General features: G+C 39.4%; 1 protein-coding gene across 1 annotated transcript; it reads left to right on the plus strand.

Moving 5' to 3' along the window:
- Positions 1-1,188: 1,188 nt before the first annotated feature.
- On the plus strand, positions 1,189-21,107 carry ecpas (Ecm29 proteasome adaptor and scaffold). Its single transcript, XM_034859600.1, has 49 exons — positions 1,189-1,210; positions 1,981-2,111; positions 2,411-2,527; positions 3,282-3,400; positions 3,612-3,761; positions 4,191-4,368; positions 4,643-4,782; positions 5,083-5,161; positions 5,239-5,358; positions 5,493-5,578; positions 5,670-5,745; positions 5,833-5,882; positions 5,984-6,050; positions 6,179-6,301; positions 6,410-6,513; positions 6,728-6,851; positions 6,957-7,037; positions 7,155-7,362; positions 7,697-7,788; positions 7,995-8,129; positions 8,232-8,403; positions 9,814-9,986; positions 10,151-10,252; positions 10,572-10,695; positions 11,345-11,490; positions 12,011-12,065; positions 12,217-12,331; positions 12,477-12,545; positions 12,669-12,786; positions 12,905-13,072; positions 13,220-13,299; positions 14,075-14,180; positions 14,431-14,478; positions 15,446-15,564; positions 16,051-16,201; positions 16,314-16,379; positions 16,558-16,647; positions 16,815-16,881; positions 16,970-17,061; positions 17,161-17,227; positions 17,357-17,554; positions 17,740-17,951; positions 18,050-18,093; positions 18,290-18,482; positions 18,582-18,732; positions 19,460-19,565; positions 19,708-19,796; positions 19,878-19,949; positions 20,223-21,107. Exons 1-49 carry the CDS (start codon positions 1,189-1,191, stop codon positions 20,360-20,362), a joined length of 5,535 nt encoding a protein of 1,844 aa, XP_034715491.1. The 3' UTR covers positions 20,363-21,107.
- The last annotated feature ends 234 nt before the right edge of the window (positions 21,108-21,341 follow it).

Raw genomic sequence — 21,341 nt, forward strand, 5'->3', positions numbered from 1 at the left:
TTTGTGAAATATCTCTAGGTTTGTGTTTAATTTTTCTTTATGACACTATGTCTTCCTAACTCTAGTTCATCAGGAATACCACATTGACTTTAAGATTTGTTTTAAGAATTTGTTAGAACTAAGTAAAGGATACATATTAGCAAATCTAAATCGAAAGCAAATGATAACAATGTTTTATTTAAAGTTCTAGGGTAAAGGTATGTTCCTGCTCTCAGTTATTGCTAATAAATTATCTCTCTAAAAGGTTTTAAAACAGATCCTTAGGAAAAACACCTCCAATGGATTATTTGATCTCTGACCTTTTGGAAAAGAATTGCAGAGCGTCCGGAACATCCACTTATTAATACATGTAAAACTGCAAACTTAAATTGTTTTAAGAACACTTTATAAATGGCCAAGTGTTATACTGCAGGAGGATCTACCAACCAGATGTTTTTTTTACAACCTCACAATCCAAGTGTTTGTCTTATAAATGGATAAAGTTTAAAGAATAGTCCATGTTTTATTAACATTTATAAAGTCAAGTTGCAACTTGTACTTCTTCAAGGGGCCTTATCAGAAAGTGGTACCATATGATAAAAAGATCAGGCTGTAGCATGCATTGCAGTGGCAAACGCAGTTCACTAACCCTGGTCATGTGTGGCCTACATTATTGTGATATGTGATTTATGTTGTGTTTGGTATAGAGCCTATATCCAGGAGAAGCAGTGGACTACAATCACACATTGTGTTTTGAAGATAAGATAAAATAAGATTATTAGGAAGAAATGCATACTGCATAGAATAACAGCATAATAGTAAGAAAGTAGAGGATTGAGAAACATTTGATTTCTGATTTTAATTTCAGAATTAATTTCCATAAGTATGGAAAAAAATCACAGTATTTCGATCTTGAACTCAGAACTCAAATACATTTTTACAAGTGGCCCAAAAACTCTAATGTGTTTAAGTAGACATACCATGAAAGTAGACATACTATAAAACAATAGAATAATGAAGCATAATAAAAAATGATATGACATAATAAAGATACATAACATGGTGAGTTATTTCAGTGGTCATAAAGCCCATAAGCATGCATGCCTGTATATCAAAATTGTGCTTTATGTCAGTGCTGTTGAAGGAGTGGTACTACTGAGTGCAGATACACTCAGTCAACGGTGTGCGTCGCTATGACTTTCTGGAAACATGGCTGCCCAGGATGAACTCAGTAAGTTTCTCTCTGCGTTATTGGTGATTAATATCTCTTAAAATGTCTTAATCATGGCTGTCAAAATTAAGCGAGAACAGTCCGGCGTCATTTTACCGAGTGGGATGTTTTTCTAAGCCACGATAAAGCTTCTGTCATTTAAAAGTTGGTGCAGAAACGATAGCTAACTACTCAGCTATATAGCTAGCTAGCTAGAATGCTAACGTCAGGAGGCCGTTTGCCCAGTCATGGTCAAAATAAAACTGCCGTATGCTAATGTTAATATACTTTCATTAATCAAACATTTAAGGTGTAGGTTTACAAATTGACTGTTTAGAGCATTTGGGGTTAATTTCACAGAGTGTCAGTGTGTATGTAAACCCAGTGGTATGGACACAAAATGAAATGAAACGCATTGATAGCTTGTCAATGGTTGTAGCTAGCTGGTTGGTGAACCATGCTAAGAGAAAGACTGCAAGGCTGGGTGATGGTTTCACCAACTCAGCAGCTGACAGGACGATCTTTTCAACTAAACTGAGACTGCCTGTTTATAGTTCACCCGTTTTAATTTTGTGTTGGAGTTAATTTACTCCCCGTGTTCTGTTTGAAGGTGTGGTTTCATGGTGATTTCATAGTGGTTGCATGCAACTAATGGGCTGTAACGACGCTTCCATATTTGAATGGAAAACTGAAACTGGTCCCATGTTGAGTGTTTATTCTTGGGGTGTGACGAATAGCAACCAGACAATGAGACATAAGTGTTTATCAATGTCTTAAATGTGTTTTGACAGATCAACTGGAACGTGTGTTCCTACGCTTGGGCCATGCAGAAACAGATGAACAGCTACAGGACATTATCTCCAAGTTCCTACCCCCTGTGCTCCTCAAACTCTCCAGCGTTCAGGAGGGTGTACGAAAGAAAGTAAGAGGCGTATTGTCTATCTGTGCCCAAAGACATGCCAATGACACATGAGTCTGTGCTCTAGCTAAACCTCAAATAGAAATAAATTGCAATTTAATGCCATCAGAACCTCAATTCATTTCCTCATTTTTTTTTTACCAATACTTGAAATAAACCAATAGAACCTATATAGATAGACGCACTTCTCCCTGATCCACAGATGCTTGTAATGAGCTTGAAACTTTCTTTTTTGCCTGTAAGGTTTGATGTATGCATTTGTTTATCAAATAACCATAGAACTTTCTTTCGTCCTCTGCTAGGTAATGGAGTTGTTGGTCCACTTGAACAAGAGGATAAAAAGCAGACCTAAGATTCAGCTACCAGTAGAAACTTTGCTGGTACAGTACCAAGATCCTGCTGCCGCCTCCTTTGTGACGGTAAGAATATAATTTTACAATGTAGTTGCTATGAAGCCAGACGTTTAATATACATTTATAATACAATCAAATTTGTTGGTACATGCAATCCCTATTGAGAGTCTGGAGCAGAAAGCAGTTGCGTATGTAATTGATTTTTGGTAACTAGTTACTACCAGTCAAAAATTTGGGGTTCACTTAGAAATTTCCATTGGACTCCATTATAGACAGAATACCAGCTAAGATCAGTTGATTTGTTTGTTTTTAACCAAGGCAGCAGTTTTCAGATTACATTGTGTGCTTACATATTTGCAAAAGGGTTCTCCAATGTTTTCTCACTAAGTTTTTTTGATTTTTATTTATTTTTTATGTTTTATTATTAAATTATATCAGATTAGTAAACAGAAGGTGCTTTTTGACCATTGGATGGTTGCTGATAATGGTTCATGTAGATATTGCATATACGATGAGCCACCCACTCAGATCATCTGGTATTCTGTGTGTAGTATGGAAATTTGTAAGTGGTCCTGAACCTTTGACTGGTAGTGTACATTAACTAGATACATATTTGCTTTTCTGCTTCTGGATTTTAATACCTAAGTTTTAATACCATATAACACAACTTGTACATTTTGGTGTCACTGATATAGATTGTATACCAGTGCAGCATTTGGAATCTATCTTAACATTTAGGTAGTAATCAGACACCAATTCAGCTCTAATTTTGTTTAAGTATTGATGTGCATATTGATTGTTTAATCAATGTATTTTGTAGAATTTCACCATCATCTACATCAAAATGGGCTACCCACGTTTGGAGGTGGGAAAACAGTGCGAGCTGGCCCCCACCCTTCTCACTGCCATGGAAGGCAAGCCACAGCCACAGCAGGACAGGTGAGGGGACACATACACTCACACATTAGGATGCACAAGCATATTTACTGTTATCATAATACCGTAATAAAACAATAATGGAGTTTTGTTCTTGATTGACGCATGAATACATTTAAACACAGACACGGCCTCAGTCCTCTTATATGGGGCTAACCCTATCCATTCCTTGTTGGATTATATTATAATTTTTCTTTGCTCTTTCTTCTCCTAGCCTGATGCACCTGCTGATCCCTACTCTTTACCATATGAAGTATCCTGCAGACACCTCCAAGATAGTTTTTCCTTTTAACTTAACTGAGAGGCCAAAGACCGTGCAGCTGCTGCTGGAGTTCATGTTGGATGTTTTACTGATGCCTTACGGGTACGTTTATGCTGCATGCTTTGGGTATTGTAAGGTTGTATGGGTCAGAATTGTACACCAAACATTTGATCAAGAATGTTACAGTAACATTTTTCCATAATTAGAAACCCTTTATTTCCTATTTCACTCATTTTAGAAGTACTACCCAATTGAATGTGTGCCTGTTTTTGTTGTACCTTTGTTTTGCATAAATAACCAGTAATTGGTTGTAGTGAGCTGAGTGGGGGCGTGGGTGGGGGGTTGTTCATTGTTTTGTTTGTTACGCGGTACTCTATGATTTAATTTAAATATTTTCTACATTGTTTTTTATTTGTGTGTGTATATGCATTTATAAAAATAAATTAAAAATATATATAATTTGTATCTATGAATGGAACTATTGTCTTTTGGAACAAGAATGTTGACTTGTTCTCTGTCCGGCTCCTTTAGGTTTGTGCTGAATGAATCCCCGACTCGCCCTGCTGCCTCCTCCTCCCAGGGAGGTTCTGCAGAAGGGACAGTGGCTGCAGGTGGCCAGGGTCTCCCCCAGCCTCCCCCAGGGATGAGTGTCTATGCTGCCAAGAGGGTGATAGGAGAAACCCAGTGGAGCGCTGAGCAGCTAGAGCAGGTACAATAACCGATTGAAGGATGAATTGTGGCTTTATTTATGGCAGTTTGTGCAGGTTAAATGTTTTTGCATGCTTTCTTGACAAAGCATAACTCTATCCCAAAATGTTGTACCTCACTCAATTTAAAATACGTGCATCTCTAAAATTGTTCTAAAAACAGCTCATTTCAAAAAGCAGTTGGATAATAGATGTTTTTGGATTACGTCTGAACCCCTGTATTTTAAGGGCTGCATAATGAGTATAACTTCTTCATTGAGTATTTGGTTTCAACAGTGTAAGCTGGGCATAGTAAAGTTCATGGAGGCAAAGCAAGTTCCAGAGGTGGAGACAGTGGTGCACCTGGTGGTGGCGTCAAGCGACACCCGACACAGTGTGGCCACTGCAGCTGATCTGGAGCTGAAGAGCAAACAGAGGTAGGTGGAGGACCTTTAATCATCTCTGGTTTACATGTGCTTTACAGAGTATTACGTCATGTACTCAATCTTTCTTCTAACTCAGTAAATTATACAATAAAATATCTAATTATTAGGTATACCCGTTGAAATTCACAAGCTAAAACCATTACTCTCTAAATGATTGATTCTTTACCAATAACTTTTTCTTTGAAGTTTAACCAGATTGAAGGCTGGCATCAACATCCATCAGAAAGAAATGCTGAAAGCACAAACGTTTATTCATATCATTGGTCATGTCCTTGTTCTACTGTCTTCCAGCATCATTGATTGGAACAATCCTCTAATTATCAACAAGATGTACAAGGTGTATCTGGGGGATGTTCCTCTTAAAACAAAGGTTTGTAAACATTTACTTTGCAAGTTCACCCGAGAGTTTAAAAAAATGCATAAAATACTGTTTTCTATGTGCACTAGGGAGGCAATGTGAAACAAGAGCTGAAACACGAACCAGTAAGCACAAGAGTCAAACTGAAGATCCTGCCACATCTTCTGCGGTCACGCCTAGCCGCAGAGTGCTTTCCAGCTAACATCCAGGTAGGCTCTTTGTCCATGCTTGTGGGTACATTTGTGTATTCCCAATTTTCAAAGTAAGTCTGTCGGTAGGCTAAATTATTTTCAAGGACATGCTCCAGTGCGTTGTACAATCATTCCTTTCCTTTCCTCGGTAGGTTGTGTATGATGGTCTGTTTGGAGCCAACACCAACAACAAACTTCTGTCTCTCACGTTGCAGTTTGTCCATCACATATGCATGGTGTAAGAAAAGTGTACTTTTTCTAGATACATCCATGTTTAATTTCTCAAGTGTTGCTGTTTTTTTCACTTAAATAATATTTGTTTTTTTAAGATGTCCTGACACTAATAAACCTTTGGGACTAATGCTGCTTAATGGTCTCACCAAGCTCATCAATGAATACAAGGAGGTAAAACAACAAGTGACAACACATATTTAAACTGTCTGCATTTATGGTTTAATTTCATATATACCTACTAAACATTTGTTCTCGCAGGATCCAAAGCTGCTAAGTGTTGCCTACTCTGCTGTTGGAAAGCTGTCAAGGTATAATGAAAAAAATACTAATTTTTTTCCTTAAGCATTGCTAGCTTAGTATGGTATTTTAGAATAACAAAGTATTCTATATTTTATATCCTCTCCTCTAGCCGCATGCCACAGCTGTTTACTAAGGATATTGCACTCGTACAGCAGTTTTTTGAGTCCATGTGCAAGGTAAGTGAAAGATCTCTCAAAGATCTGACATCAAATGCAATGAAAACTCAGCAGCACACAACAATACATTATAAGAAAACATGGTGTGTCTGAAATTGATATTTCCAAAATTCTGTCTTAAACTTTAGGAGGAGGCCGATGTCCGTCTCGCCATTCAGGAAGCTTTGTCTATGATGGTTGGAGCTTATGCCAACCTACAGGGGGCACTGCTGAACCTAATGGAGGCACTGGTGGCTGCATACATTGGAAAGGTGAGTCTACATGGGCAAAATTTGTTTTATGAAGACTTTTAATGTTGATTAGCTTAGTAAGTAGTCATGAGGCAAATCAAGAACTCTAGTTTCATATTTTTGTGGCAGCCGGAGGTGCAAGTTCGCCAGGTGGCCATGAAGTTTGCCAGCACCGTGTTTGGTCCTGATCATGTGCCATCAAGATACCTGCTGCTGTTGGCAGCTGGAGACCCGTAAGTCCCAAAATACACAAAAAACTTCTCATAATGGTAAACTATTCGCTGCACAGCAATTTATTAAGTTATGAAAGCACTTTTTATATCCTTCACACAATAAGAGACAAGTAAGATGGGAGATGGTTAACGCTAAAATTAGGTGTTAATGGTTTACTTTATTGAGTGGTGCCAAAAAATTAAACAAGTTTTTTTTTTTTCTTCCTGTGTTTAGAAGAGAGGAGGTGTCTGGGGAGGCCAAGAAGGTGCTGAGAGCTTTTCCTACCAAGAGCTCAGAGAAGGAGGGACCAAAGCCAATGCCCTCCTTTCCTGACATGGTGGCCTATGTCCAGGAGAAGGTGAGGCTCTGTGCTTATTTTTTATTCTCTCTGAGACAATACACCCAGGTTACACCCATTTTGGCTGAAAGAAATAATGAATTGTTTTTATCTTGTCATTGTCAGGCGGCTCAGAGGATCAAGACTCCCGCTAAGTACATTGTTGGAACCTCCACTATTCCTTTCAACCCGTCTGCATTTGGGGAGGTAAATATAAATTGGTTATGAGCCTGTGACAGCCATACATAGTGTGACATGGGATGGGTTTGCAAATTCAGTTTGTATTTTTTGCAGCAGACACCTAATTTTTCCCTGTCTTCCTAGATCGTGCTCTACCTGAGGATGTGTTTAGCCCACAGCGCCGGGGTTACACCCATGTCCACACGTCTGGCAGACATGCAGGACGATGCACCAGGCATCGGACGCTACGTCCACACACTGCTATCCTCTGAGTCTCAGTCAAAGGGTTCTGAGGCAAACCCTGTTCATATCTACATGGATCTGCTGCAGCAACTGCTTTCTGCTGTGGGAGGTGAGAGATGTTAACCTGCTCTTTCCTTAGGGCCATTATACTGCAGGTTCAAGTCTGGTTACTATTGTTACAAAGGGTTTCATAGAACGTCTAGGATGATTTTGAAGTATTACAAGTAGGTTATATTAATCACACTTGGGTCTGAATCGGGTCATGAGTTAATTGGAGTGGTACACAATGCATTGGTTTTGTTTATTGAACCTATTAAGAGTCATGTGTGCATCTATATGGTGTTATATTGTAAAAAAAGAAACGAGTATATTGATATAGATAATCATGTTTAGAAACACTCTCCATGTGTTATTTATTGTACTTTCATTTTTAATCTCAACAGGAATCACAGTTATGTACTGTCTACTGGAGATCGTGTCTGTCTGCCCAGACAAACTGGCTCCTAGATTTATTGATAAAATTGACTGGATTAAAGTGAGTATTTCATTTATCCATGTGTTTATTTAAATGTAGCATGGAGGCAATTCTACATTTGGATTGATTGTGCTTTAATTCATTAGTGAGACAAATATCAGCACCACTAAACAAGCTGTCCTGTGATATTGTAAAACCATGAGCCAAGTTCATATTTCTCCACTGTCAGTGCATTCAGCTGTAATAACAGATGTTTTCACCTCCAGAGTCTGATGAACACAAATAAGGAGGACATGAGGGAGCTCGCAGCCCAACTCTATGCTGTGGTGGTTTCCACCATGACTGGCAATGAGCTGCAGACGGCTGTGTACAATCTGCTCAAAATCACCAAAGACAACCATGTATGCCACTTTGTTTCTTTGGGGCACTTGAACTTTTTTTTTATATTTTAAAAGTGTGTTTTTTACCTTGTGTAAATGTTAATTGGTTTTGTTGAACCACAGAGTCCTGAGAGTCAGCATGGTGCCATCTTGGCTCTCGGTTACATGGTGGGAAGGTATATGATCAAAAAGAAAGCTGTCACCTCTGAGGACTCTACGCACGACATGGAGCAGCAAATAAGCATCACCTTACAAGGAGATGATGAACTTGTTGCCATGGCCACCAAGACAATTGGTATGTAATTATTTTTGAAACAATTTACTACTTAATTTAATGACTATAACAGCTGTTAGAATACAATATATTGATCTTCTAATGTATTTGCCTATATTGTAGTGAGGAGATATTTAGAAAATAGTTTTTATCTCCTAACAACATTCTTTTCTTTTTTATTTGCCATTAAACCTTTTGTGAACAAACAAATTATTTCTGTCTTAATGGGTTCATCCACTCAGTATGGGTTCACCTGTGTAGACTTATACTATTCTTTATTAATCCTTTTGGGATGACTCCCGCAAGGAAAATGACATTTCTAGCAAAAAAATTTAGCAAAAAAAATACAGTATAGAGAGAAAAAAATAGGAAGACAGTATAAATAACTGTAATAACAGCAGCAACCACAAGCACCTTTGACTATAAAAAAGACATTTACCATAAATTATCAAAGTGTTAAGTGTTAGAGTGTTAAAGTGTCCAGGTATTAATGCAAGTAACATTAATACCTGGACACCCCAAGAGAGGAGTTGTAGAGTGTAATAGCATGAGGGACAAAGGAGTCCTTGAGTCTGTTGGTCCTACACTTCGGAAAGAGCAGCCTTCCACTGAACAGGCTCCTCTGGGTGCTGATGACGGTGTGCAGGGGGTGACTTGCATTGTCAGTAATGTCCAGCAGTTTGTCCAGTGTCCTCCGCTCTGCCATTGTCACCAGTGAGTCCAGCTTCATGCCGACCACAGAACTGGCCCGCTTGATCAGTTTATCCGGTCTGGAGGTGTCCTTCTTGAGTGTGCTGCCACCCCAGCAAACCACAGTGTAGAAGAGAACACTCCTGTCCGAGGTATTTGTATGACTGAACCGCCTCCACCTCATCTCCCTCCGGCAGGACTGGTCGCGTTCTTGGTCTGGACCTTCCAAAGTTAATGACCAGCTCCTTCTGCTTAGAGGTTTCGAGCTGTATGCAGTTAGTGCAAAACCAGAGAGTAAAGTCCCCAACTAGACTCCAATAGTCCTTCTCCCTGTCACCCCAGATACACCCAACGATGGCTGTGTCATCGGCGTACTTCTGTATGTGACACAGCTCCGAGTGTACAGGGGGAAGAGAAGGTGGGCCAGCACCGTGCCCTGGGGGGCTCCAGTGCTCCTGACCACATTGTCCCTCCATCTGACGTACTGTCAGTGAGGTAGTCTCTGATCCAGTCTACCAGAAAGGGGTCCACTCCCATCCTGTTCAGTTATCCTGAAGTATATGGGGCCGGATGGTATTAAAGGCACTGGAGAAGTCCAAGAAGAGCATCGTCACTGTGCCATTCCCCTTATCCAGATGGGAAAGGACCCGGTGTAGCATGTAGAGGATGGCATCCTCCACACCAACATCTGGCTGATGTGTGTGTCTGTGTGTGTGTGTGTGTGTGTCTGTGTCCGTCCAGGTTCCTTCCTGGACAGCAGTATTGCACTTCTGGCTGTAGCAGCGTGTACAGCTCTGGGAGAAATAGGCCGTAATGGCACCCTACTCATCCCTGCAGATGGAGTGGGCTTCACCAAACTTTCAGTCGTGGAAAATCTGCTGTCTCGCATCCCTTCTGGCAAGGAAAGCACAAAGGTAACCAGCGACTACACAAAAGGAAGTGGTTGCTTCAATGTTTTTTTTTGTGAGGACACGTATTCATGTATGATGCATCTGATCCTCAGCTGAAAGATTTGTAACTCCTATATATTTTAACTATCTTGTTTGGATATCACCATCTGTCCATGTATGTGGTCCAGATGAAGGAGCGATCAATCCAGACCTTGGGTTACCTACCTGTGGGAGATGGAGACTTCCCTTACCAGAAAAAGCTGCTGCAGGGTCTCATGGACTCTGTAGAGGTAATGAAAGATTCTGACCGACAGTACTTTTAACAACAGCAATGCAGACTTTTACAAACACAACAACAAAGCAGTTAGAGCTAACCGATTGTTTGGGAACATTAGTAGGCACGCTTTCTGAAAGAGGGAAAAACAAATGGAGTATTTTTGCATTGTTAGGTAATGGGTCTCAAGCTGATGAATCAAACCTTCAATTATTGGCAGGAGTGGGAATTTTTGCACTCTCAAATTAACATTCATCGACATGGTCCACATTTGAAGCTGTTTGGGGGCTAATTATTGGAAACTTTGCTCACTTTTTTCCTTTTTTTTTCTTAAGGCCAAACAGGTGGAGCTCCAGTTTGCAGTTGGCGAGGCTATAACCAGTGTTGCAATAGGCACTAGCTCTGGAGCCGCCAGAGACCCGTGGACCTGCACCGAAGACCAGTACACCCCACCACACAGTAAGTCCTTTTAGTTGTAGTAGTTGAATTTTAGTATGTTGGTTTATTCTGTACACACATCTATTGCATATCTGTCACTCCAGGGAGAAGGACCGCCTCCTCAGTTGCTCTTTCTGATGTTTCTTCCATTTTTGTTTGGGGAGTTTATTTAAATTAAAATAATTTTTTTTTTAACAAAGGTTGACCTATGCTGAACCGATTAGAAATCTGTGATATTGGGCTATATAAATAAAATAACTATATACAATGACTTAATTTGTACTTCTTTGTACGGGTTTATATATTTTGGAATAAAACTGACCTGCAGTAGTAATGGATTAGGTTATCTTTGAAGCTAAATTTACACAAATTAGATTGATTTGGTTGTCAAGTACGTGTTTAGGATGATCTTTCACATTGCAATATTTTTTTATTTTTTTTCAAGGGGTCAGATTTATCTGACTATCTCTTTCATAATGACAGGTTTGTCACAGTGAAATACTTAATGATGAAAGACATATATCACTTAGGTTTAGCAGCTAGTGATCTGATGTGTGAACAATTAAGTAGGCCTGAGCATATATTTACATACAATGGTATGTACTTTTTTTATCTGAATATTCATTTTTGTCCCTTAACAACATTTACACTATCTTCCTTTCTCTATTAGATGTGAAAAATAATGATATGGTTCCTTGGGCCCTCAATTCCATCCTGGCCAGGTATATTCCCAGCCAGAACCCCCATGTCCGACAGGCATCCTGCATATGGCTGCTTTCCCTGGTCAGGAAACTCAGCCAACACAAGGAAATCATGGTGGGTGTATTGTGCAACTATATACCTCTGAATCTAAAGATAAACCCGGTCATAGTTCAAAGACTGAGCTCTGATAACCAAGAGAGTGATCATTTAACAGTAACTGTTAAGAAGAGTTTTGTTCCTTTTGTGAAATTGTGCATTACCTTGTTTTGGAATGTAAGATCTTGAGTTTGCACACCAATCCTGCCATTTTCCTTTTGAAAATGTCAGATGTTAAAAGACGACTATGACCTTATATTTAGGCTAATAACTTTATTGTTCTAGTAATAGTTTTTGGAACGCTTTTCCTTTTCTTTTCTTCACATTTGTCACAGAAGGTGTCTGTATTTAAAAATTACCTTTTAGTTGTAGGAAATACATAATCCTTTTATTCTCTTAATAAGGAAATCATCCGTGGTTGAGGGCTATGTTTTTTTGTAGCAAAGAAGGACACATTTCAGACTTGGTGTGTATACCTTATGTCAAATCCTTTGTGTTTGTCAAACATTAACAAATAATTTTGGCTTTACTCCTACAGTCCCATTTGAAGGAGATTCAGGTGGCCTTCATCTCTGTTCTCTCAGACCCTGATGGTAAGAAAAGACTTCTATTTAACGTGACTGTTGGATTGATCTGTTCATTATTGACACCAGCCAGTGCTTTTTATAAATGCTTTTGTGCATCATTCTGTCCTTCCCAATTCTTAGTCCATCCTTTTTTTTTTTATTTTTTTTTTTTATCTAGACTTGAGTCAGGATGTGGCGTCTAAAGGCCTGGGCCTCGTCTATGAGATGGGAGGAGAGGATGACCAGCAGGAACTGGTGTCTACCCTGGTGGAAACACTCATGACTGGCAAAAGGTGAGTGGATGGTTTAGTAAAGGTGGAGAGAATGAAACCGAGAGAGTCACAAGCGGCTGTGGTTTCCCCTCTGCAGGGGAGAAGAAATAAGGTAAAAACTGTTTCAGTAAGATATTCGTAAATTCTTATTTATCTTTGCAAACAGAGTGAAACACACCGTTTCAGAAGATACAGAGGTGTTCCAAGGAGAAGGTTTGGGGAAAACACCTGATGGGTAAGTCGTATGTCGGCACTATTTTTTTGCTTTCCAAATGTAAATGCAAAAAATTCTCCTTGTGCGGGTTTTGTGTGAAGAAATTGATCTTGGTCTCCCTCTTGTATTGATGGCTCTTGGCAGTCATGGCCTGACCACATATAAGGAGCTCTGCTCATTGGCCAGCGACCTGAATCAACCAGATCTCGTCTACAAGTTCATGAACCTAGCCAATCATCATGCCATGTGGAACTCCCGCAAGGTATCGAGCATGCATCATTCTCATCCTCAAACTCTTTCCCATCCACCACATGTACCACTTCTTCCTAGCTATCTGGGGTTGCCTCACCCTTTTTGCACCTGACCCCTTCTACTTTTAGGGAGCAGCTTTTGGTTTCCACATAATTGCAGCCAAGGCCGGAGAGCAGCTGGCCCCATTTCTGCCCCAGCTTGTGCCCCGCCTGTACCGCTACCAGTTTGACCCCAACCTGAGCATTCGTCAGGCCATGACCAGCATCTGGGATGCCTTGGTCACTGATAAGACCCTGGTAGGAGTTTAGTCCTGTGCAACATCCACATGCAAAAACATATACATACTACACGCATGTACAAACAAATAGATGTAGACAAAGATGTAAAAGAATATTATCATTAAAAGTCATGTGAGCAAGTTGGTTTGTTCTGATGTGTTTCAGGTTGATAAGTATCTTAAGGAGATCCTGCAGGATGTTCTTTCCAACTTGACCAGTAACACCTGGAGAGTGCGCGAGTCCAGGTACAATAACAACACACACTCTAAACATCAAACTCCTAAAAATAACAATTAGTTAGACTGTTATTATCTAATTTGTCAATTTTATTTTGCCTGTTAATTCATTGTGTGAGGCTAAACGCTCCGTAATGCATTTCATATTGTAATTAGGGCTGGGCGAAATGGACCAAAAGTCAAATCCCGATATTTTCAGGCTGAATATCAATATACTAAATAAATACCCCGATATTGTAAGTAAGTAGTTTTATTGAAACCGTCTGTTTCAGTGAACAGTTGAAAAATCAAATGAATAATTAATAAACAGGGTTTGTTCATCTGGTTCATTATTCAACAGGCTCAGCTGTTCAAAACAGCAGAAAAAAACACAAATTTGCAGACAGACACGCAAAAGAAAATAAGAAAAAACTAACATTTTAATGTTTTAAATGTTTTAAAGTAAAATATCTGAATACTCCTTAAAACTGCAAATTTAAACTATATCAATATATGCCATATGGTCTAATTCCATATCACATTAAAAAATGTATCAATATGTTTTTTATATCAATATATTGCCTAGCGGTAAAAACTTAATTGATATTTTCAAGCAAAGTGAGTGGGTTGAAATGGCAACACTATATTTGCACAGGAACAGGGTCTTTCAACAACATGTATAAGGTGTTACATTTTCATTTACATATTAATATTGTAGTCTAAAGGTAAAGAAGCCCAAAAGCATATGCTACAATATTGTAAAGTAAGAGGAAATCTGTTTTTGATGAATTGGTTCTCCTTCCAGCTGCCTGGCCCTGAATGACCTGATTCGTGGCCGCCAAGCTGATGATCTCATAGATCACCTGGCAGAAATGTGGGAGACATTGTTCAGAGTCCTTGATGACATAAAAGTAAGCAGGAAATAATTACAATCACTGTTACCCATCTAGAGCAACGGATGGCAATTCTATAATAGTTCACAAATAGAACACATTGCAAAAAACTGTGGATTGACACACTAGATGATGAATAATATAAGGCTATCATGAAGCATAGATATTACATTCGCAAAGCAAAATAACTACAAATAAAAAAAAGTAAAAGTAAAAAAAGTAAAAAGTAGCATTACATTAATTTGTAATGTGTCATCTTGTATTTCAGGAATCTGTAAGGAAAGCAGCAGACCTAACACTGAAGACACTCAGTAAGGTAAAGCTGTTTGTTACAATGTTGGCCTGAATGTATGTACATTTTTGTAATTGTTTGCCTGTTTCTAATCGCTAACAAAACAGAAACCAACAAATTACAAAAACTAGGTGGGGAAAAAAACATTGTCGTTAACGGAAATAAAAAACAAGGTATTACAAAAAAACGATAACTAACTAAAACTGTAATGTCTGTTTGCAAAACCAACTAAAATAAAATTATTAAGTAAAATGTACTAAGATTTTTTTAGCTTTGTCAATGTCTTTCGTAGAGCAAATAACGTTATGTCATTCTGAGTCTAACATTTCCAGGATGTGTTTCCTACTGGGAACCCAGAAATTCTGTCATTCCATGTCAAACAGAACACTACAGGCGGGCTTTCACCGGCGACCCAATAGCTGCTGGTTAGTAAATACGCTGGAACACCAAAAGCAGGAGGAAGTGTGGGTTTATATGTATTGATACAGGGATGTCTACACAACTGTGTGAGTCGATTTACTTCGAATGGTTCGCCACTTTACTTGGACCAAAGTTCCAAACGCCTGTTGATGTCTGTCATCTTTAGTCGATTGGCTATTTAGGTTTTTTCCTGGTCATTTTGCACTTACTGCGTCTTGCGTAGACTGACTACATATTTTTGCTCATCATAAGCACATTTTATGTAGCCTACGGATGTTATTTATTGTTGAATATATTTAGAATACATATTTTTGACCTTTTTTGAAACTTGCCCCTGAGAAATAACCCATATTACAAAACTGACTAAAACTCACACTAAAACTAAGAAAAACCAAACCAAAACTAAGCATTTTTTAAAAAATAAACTTAACTAGCAAACCCGCTTTAAAAACTAATTGAAACTAAACTAAATTTTAAAACAAAAAGACAAAACTAATGAAAAATAAAAACTAATGAAAAATGCAAAACCATAATAACCTTGGTAGAAATGTCTGTCTCACAATCTGTCCAGGTGTGTACTCGTATGTGTGAGTCTACAGGCTCTGCAGCCCAGCGAACCGTGGCCGTACTGTTGCCTACCCTGCTGGAAAAAGGCATTGTCAGCAATGTCTCAGAGGTCCGCTCACTAAGGTAACGTCTCTGTCCATAAATGTGCTTTTGGTTGTCCCGTTTGACTCTGAAGTTGCATATGTAGAAGCAACTTATGCTGTTTGTTTCTCTTTCAAATACAAAATTAACATTGTTGTAGTGGGGGTAGACAGCAAACTGGGTGAGGATGTTTTTTTTACATTATAACTGTTTAAAACTATGGCTGTCCCTCTATTTAAAATATTTAAATCGTGATTAATTGCACAGTTGTCCATAGTTAACTCAAGAGTAAAAGTAGATTTTTTTTTTTAAACATTTCATTTTGTTCATCCACAGCTAAATTAAACCTGATATGTTTGTTGACTCATTGAACTACTTGTTCATCTCAATCACCAAGGCAACACAAGTTTACTAACATGAAGTTGAGCCTCATGGCTCTTTTAGTTGCCACGTTACCTGGTTGTAATTTTGTGCCATAGCATTGTCTGCCTCTTTCTCTCTGATCCAATCTATTATATTCCCTACCAGTATTCAGACTCTGGTGAAAGTAAGTAAGACGGCCGGTGCCAGACTAAAGCCTCATGCTCCCCGGTTGATCCCGGCCCTGCTGGAGGCCCTTAGCACACTGGAGCCTCAGGTCCTCAACTACCTCAGTCTCAGAGCCACAGAACAAGAAAAGGTAACCTCAGCCGTCTACCACATCTTCCCCCAGTCTGGTAACCAAAGCGTTTAAGTTCTATCATCGGTTAGACTCCACATTGCAATAAGTTGTGCTCTTTCTGCCTCTCTAGAGTGCCATGGATAGTGCCAGGCTAAGTGCTGCCAAGTCCTCTCCAATAATGGAGACCGTTAACATGGTAAGAAAAAAAATCATCATTATTTAGTTGAACCTCAAGTACTATTTCCTTGACCTTTTTGGATTTTCAACCCAGTTTCCAGGTGTTGCAGGAAAGGAAGGTTTCTATTTGACAAAACATGACAAAAGTCAGTGAGATCTGTTTTGTAAGGATCTGTCTTGTGTATCCCTGTGCTCAGTGTTTGCAGCACCTCGATGTTTCCGTGCTGGGAGAGCTGGTTCCCAGGCTCTGCGAGCTGCTCAAGAGCGGAGTAGGCTTGGGCACCAAGGTAACCACACATCTGCAGTCACTTATTCTTAAATTGTCTGAAAATGGTTGATGCTTTGATTGTCTTTTTAAATCCACCCTTTGGTATTTCTTGGCCTTTGTCTCCTTATGTCATAAAGATAGTGTATCGAGTCAGCCTGTTTGTGTTTGTCTCTTTTTACTACATAGGGTGGCTGTGCTAGTGTAATTGTTTCACTCACAGTGCAGTGCCCCCAGGACCTTACCCCATACTCAGGTAAAGCACAAGTATGCTCATTTGTTCCTGTAATATGTTTTCTGTTTGGTGCAATTTAACTAAAGACAAAGATTTTTGTTGTTTCCAGGTAAACTGATGAGTGCCCTGTTAAATGGCATTCATGACAGAAGCACTGTGGTACAGAAAGCATTCGCCTTTGCTTTGGGACACTTGATCAGGGTAAGCACCACTTCTGTTAATCAATCTTGCTATATTATTACACCATAGGTTGTTCTCAGGGACTCAGAAGGCACTTGTTGTATTTGTCTTTCCCATCAGACCGCAAAAGACGGCAGTGTAGAGAAACTACTACTAAAGCTCAACAGCTGGTACTTGGAGAAAGAAGGTAAGACAGCAGAAAATCTACAATTTTTACTCCAAATGGAATGATTCTGTATGTGCATTGAACCAAACTGTAACTTTTATACTCTGCTCTCTTCTACTCTCTATTTTCTCAATTCTCTCTCACTCCCAGAGCCAGTGTACAAGTCTTCATGTGTGTTGACCATGCACGCCATAAGCCACTACAGTCCTGATGTGCTGAAGGGCCATGCTGGAGTGGCTCTACCACTGGCCTTCCTGGGTATGCACCAGGCTCCAGGTCCGGATGAGGAGAAAGGAGAGAGCCATGATGCCACGCTTTGGGCTGAGGTGTGGCAGGAGAATGTCCCAGGTGAGAAACACGCTACAGTACAAAGTTGTGTACAGTTAAGGTTGTTTAGAAGAAGTAAATGAAAAAAAAGGAAAAAGGAATAAATGGAAATAGCATTTTTTTTTTTTTATTGGTATAGACTAAAAACACAGTCCAATCATAGCATCTGTATCATGTATTTTGTTATTTTTTAACTTTGATTCTAGGAAGCTTTGGAGGTATCAGACTCTACATGACAGAACTGATCGCTATCACACAGAAGGCACTGCTGTCCCAGTCCTGGAAGATGAAGGCTCAGGGTGCAGCTGCTATGGCAACTGTTGCCAAGGAACAGACAGGCTCATTGGTGGCACCACACCTTGGGATGGTGCTAGTAGCTTTAATGCAAGGACTGTCTGGACGCACATGGGCTGGCAAGGTAACGGACGGTGATACAACAGCCGAAGAAAAAAGTAAGAGAGATTGTTGTTTTACAAAATGAGTTATGATTTCATATATTCTTTCTGTTTGTTTCAGGAGGAGCTATTGAAAGCTATTGGATCAGTAGTCTCAAAATGCAGGTGAGACTCCTTGGACAACCTTTTATCTATTGTCAGTGAATTCAGTTTGCCCTCCAAATTAAACTGTTTATATATATATATATAATTATTAAGTGTGGGTACGTACACACACACAAAATATATATATATATATATTTTTTTTTTTTGTGTGTACGTACCCACACTTAATTGCTTCCATCATTCCTCTGGCTTTCAGCACTGAGCTGAAGAAGCCTTGCGCAGGACAACCCACCATCTCTGAGGTGCTGGAGGTTGTGTTGAAGGAATGTCGTAAGGAGAGTCTGGTGTACAAAATGGCTGCTCTGCGCTGTGCTGGAGATGTGCTTCACAGCAGCCAGGAGGACCGTTTTAACAACATGGCTGAGATCCTTTTTCCTCTGATCAAGAAGGTTAAATAACTTCTACTCATTTGATATTGCCTTTGTGTTATTTTAACGACATCAACATTTTAACCAGCCTGTTTAACCTATCTTCCTGATTCCCAACAGAACTGCCCAGAGAGTGGCGGTGCAGCACTGAGGTCCCGGGAGGATGATGATGATGATAGAGATGTGAAGGAGAAAGAGCTGCAGACAGAAGCTCTGCTCTGTGCTTTTGAGACTCTTGGGAAGTCGTGGCCCAGAAATCCTCAGACTCAGAGTAAGATACAGATAACAAGTTGACTGGTTCAGGGAAATTAACAAACCCTAAACCACATTCTCCACACTGTACAGTTCTTTGAAATATTGTACATTGTGTATGGTGACAAATATTAATCCTAAACACTATGATTGCAAAGGTAGGAGATTTTCATCTCAGTCTCAGAAAATATCACGTATTACGGTATAAATTATTATTATTATTATCAGTTACAATGACCCTTAAAGGAATGAAACCTGGTTGAACGAACACTTTATCATAATTTCAACATTAAACCATTTTTTAAAATGGAATTATGTGTAAAAAGTTTTCCTTTTAGAAAATAAGTTTTTCTGTTTTTTCCAAAATCATAAATAAGCAAATGTACATAGTATGTTGACAATCAATTGTGCATACCACAGTAAAACTGGATACTAATTAAACACTCCTACAACAATATTACGCTGCAAGATTTATGGCTTAAAAAAGTTTTCATTTCCTTTACCCTCTTGTTGAAGTTGAACACCCTGCTGGTCTTTGGACTCACTAGTCCGGTCTGTGGCCTATTGATTGAAGACAAGGGAGCAAGATTCAAGATGTAGATAAAAAATATGAGTTGCATTACAGCACTCTGAGACCAAGCCAATGCTTAACTTCAAGAGACTCAACTACAATCTCAGGGCTCAAGATCAGTGGCAGAACGGTTGTACTCCAGTTATGTGATGTTCTGAACGTTGTCTGTGTGCAGCTCGTTTCCAGGTGGAGGTGTGCAGCCTCATGTGCAAGAAGCTCAAGCTAAGCACCTGGAGAGTCCAGCTTGGTGTTCTACAGTCCATGAAAGCGTACTTCAAAGGGTAAGGACCAACCAAACAAACATTTTCTTGTCATTTGTTCCTTGAAATGAACCCTGAATTAATCAAGCTGATCAAAGTGTGCTCACAGTGAACATTTCCAATGAATTATTGACTGTATACATTGTGATGTTTTTCTCTGTAGGTTATTGCTGCTCGAGAAGGAAAGTGAAGACTTCAACGCATTGTCACACATCCTCACAGAGGCCTGTGCTGCTCTCACTTACCCATTAGGTAAGGGCCTCACAATGTCAGTGTACTTAGTGTTATAGTCTAATACGCCTGCATTTTATCTTCATGTTTGTGTCTTTTCAGAAAACAAAAATTACTCCTCTGTGAGGACAGAGGCCTTGTCAGTTGTGGAGCTGATTGTAAAGAGAACTGGAGGTAAGGATTTACTGCTACTAAGATTGTTGTAAAATGTATGTATGTATGTATGTATGTATGTTTGTTCAGTTGTAATTGACAAATGCAGCAAATTAAAAGGGGAGCCGAGTTCTTCTTCAGGGGTAGGGTTTCTCTTATTGTTATTGGATGTGCAATATACAAAGAGGTGTCACCTTTTTCAGCACTTCCGAGTTTGAAGGTATAACTGTATGTATCACAGATTATTGATCCAATTGTCCCTGATGAAATATTCTTGTGCCGTGATGCTAACAGAGAGCCAACAGTGGGACTGCGTGTCTGTAAAGAGCCGGGAGCAGCTGCAGCGCTCCCTGTCAACGCTGCAGTCAGATAGCAGACCTGACCTGAGGGATAAGGCCCAGGAGCTGCGCAGACACATCCAAAGCCAACCCTGAACTCACACACTCACACACTCACACACTCACACAGCTTTCACAGCTCACCAAGCCAGTCAGTTACATGCAGTCAAAAACGCAGAATATAACTAAATATAGCATCAACTCCTTTTTCCTTCATCAGTGAAACAAAACACATCACACACTCTTCACTCTGACCTCCTTTGATGCAGTTATCTTGTCCTTTTATTTCTTATCCATATTACCTGTGAGCTTTAAAGCTGGCTCCACTCAAGCTGACTGACTGATTCACATTTGTGGTTGACCAAGTGTGACTTTAAAGCTTGAAGAGAGACTACAGTGACACAACTTGCTCTGAGTCTGAACTCACAGTGACAAGTGGTGAAGGGCAGGGCTGTTATTGTAATGTGTCAAGTTTTATTTGGTTCATTTAAATGAACAGTAACATGATGATGATGATGATGATGATAATAATATAAACCAATGTGTTGGGTTTGTGGACACTGTATATCTATAGCCCCAAAATGGGGACTTTTACTACTGTTGTGGGTTTGCCTACTCATTTAGTATCACAACAACGCAACAACACGGTTGACTAGATGGCTCTCGTTCAAAGTTGCCTTTTCGGAGGTGTGGACCCTTCCTCGCTGTTTTACCACTGCTGCTGAGTAGTGGTAAAAGAGCTGAGGCCTTTAACATATTTCTCTCTTCTGTAAGTGATGTTCTTTCTTCCGTTTGCAAGGTCAATGAGCAAGACAGACAATTTTGTTTCTTGAGAATAAATATAAAAACCACCTACTGTTATGTTGAAAGTGATGCTATAGTTGTATGAATTTGTCCCTGATAAAATAAAACTACTTTGACTTTTTGAAAAGTGTTTTCTTCGTCTAAGAACAAATTGAGGGTTTTACATTCACTGTCAGGTCAAAGCAAATGGCACTTCTTTGGGGCTTAAAAGGCTTTAATTCAAATTTATGATCACATATTAATGATACCACAAGTACTAGTTATGTACATA

This window comes from Etheostoma cragini, chromosome 2 (genome assembly GCF_013103735.1).
Source record: "Etheostoma cragini isolate CJK2018 chromosome 2, CSU_Ecrag_1.0, whole genome shotgun sequence".
Classification (NCBI taxonomy): domain Eukaryota; kingdom Metazoa; phylum Chordata; class Actinopteri; order Perciformes; family Percidae; genus Etheostoma; species Etheostoma cragini.

Excerpts from the sequence above, each read along its gene's own strand:
- ecpas (XM_034859600.1), top strand. The coding sequence starts at position 1,189 with ATGGCTGCCCAGGATGAACTCA. Across the intron at positions 2,528-3,281 it reads CTGCCGCCTCCTTTGTGACG|AATTTCACCATCATCTACAT; the intron begins GTAAGAATATAA and ends TGTATTTTGTAG. Across the intron at positions 12,546-12,668 it reads TTGGGGAAAACACCTGATGG|TCATGGCCTGACCACATATA; the intron begins GTAAGTCGTATG and ends GGCTCTTGGCAG.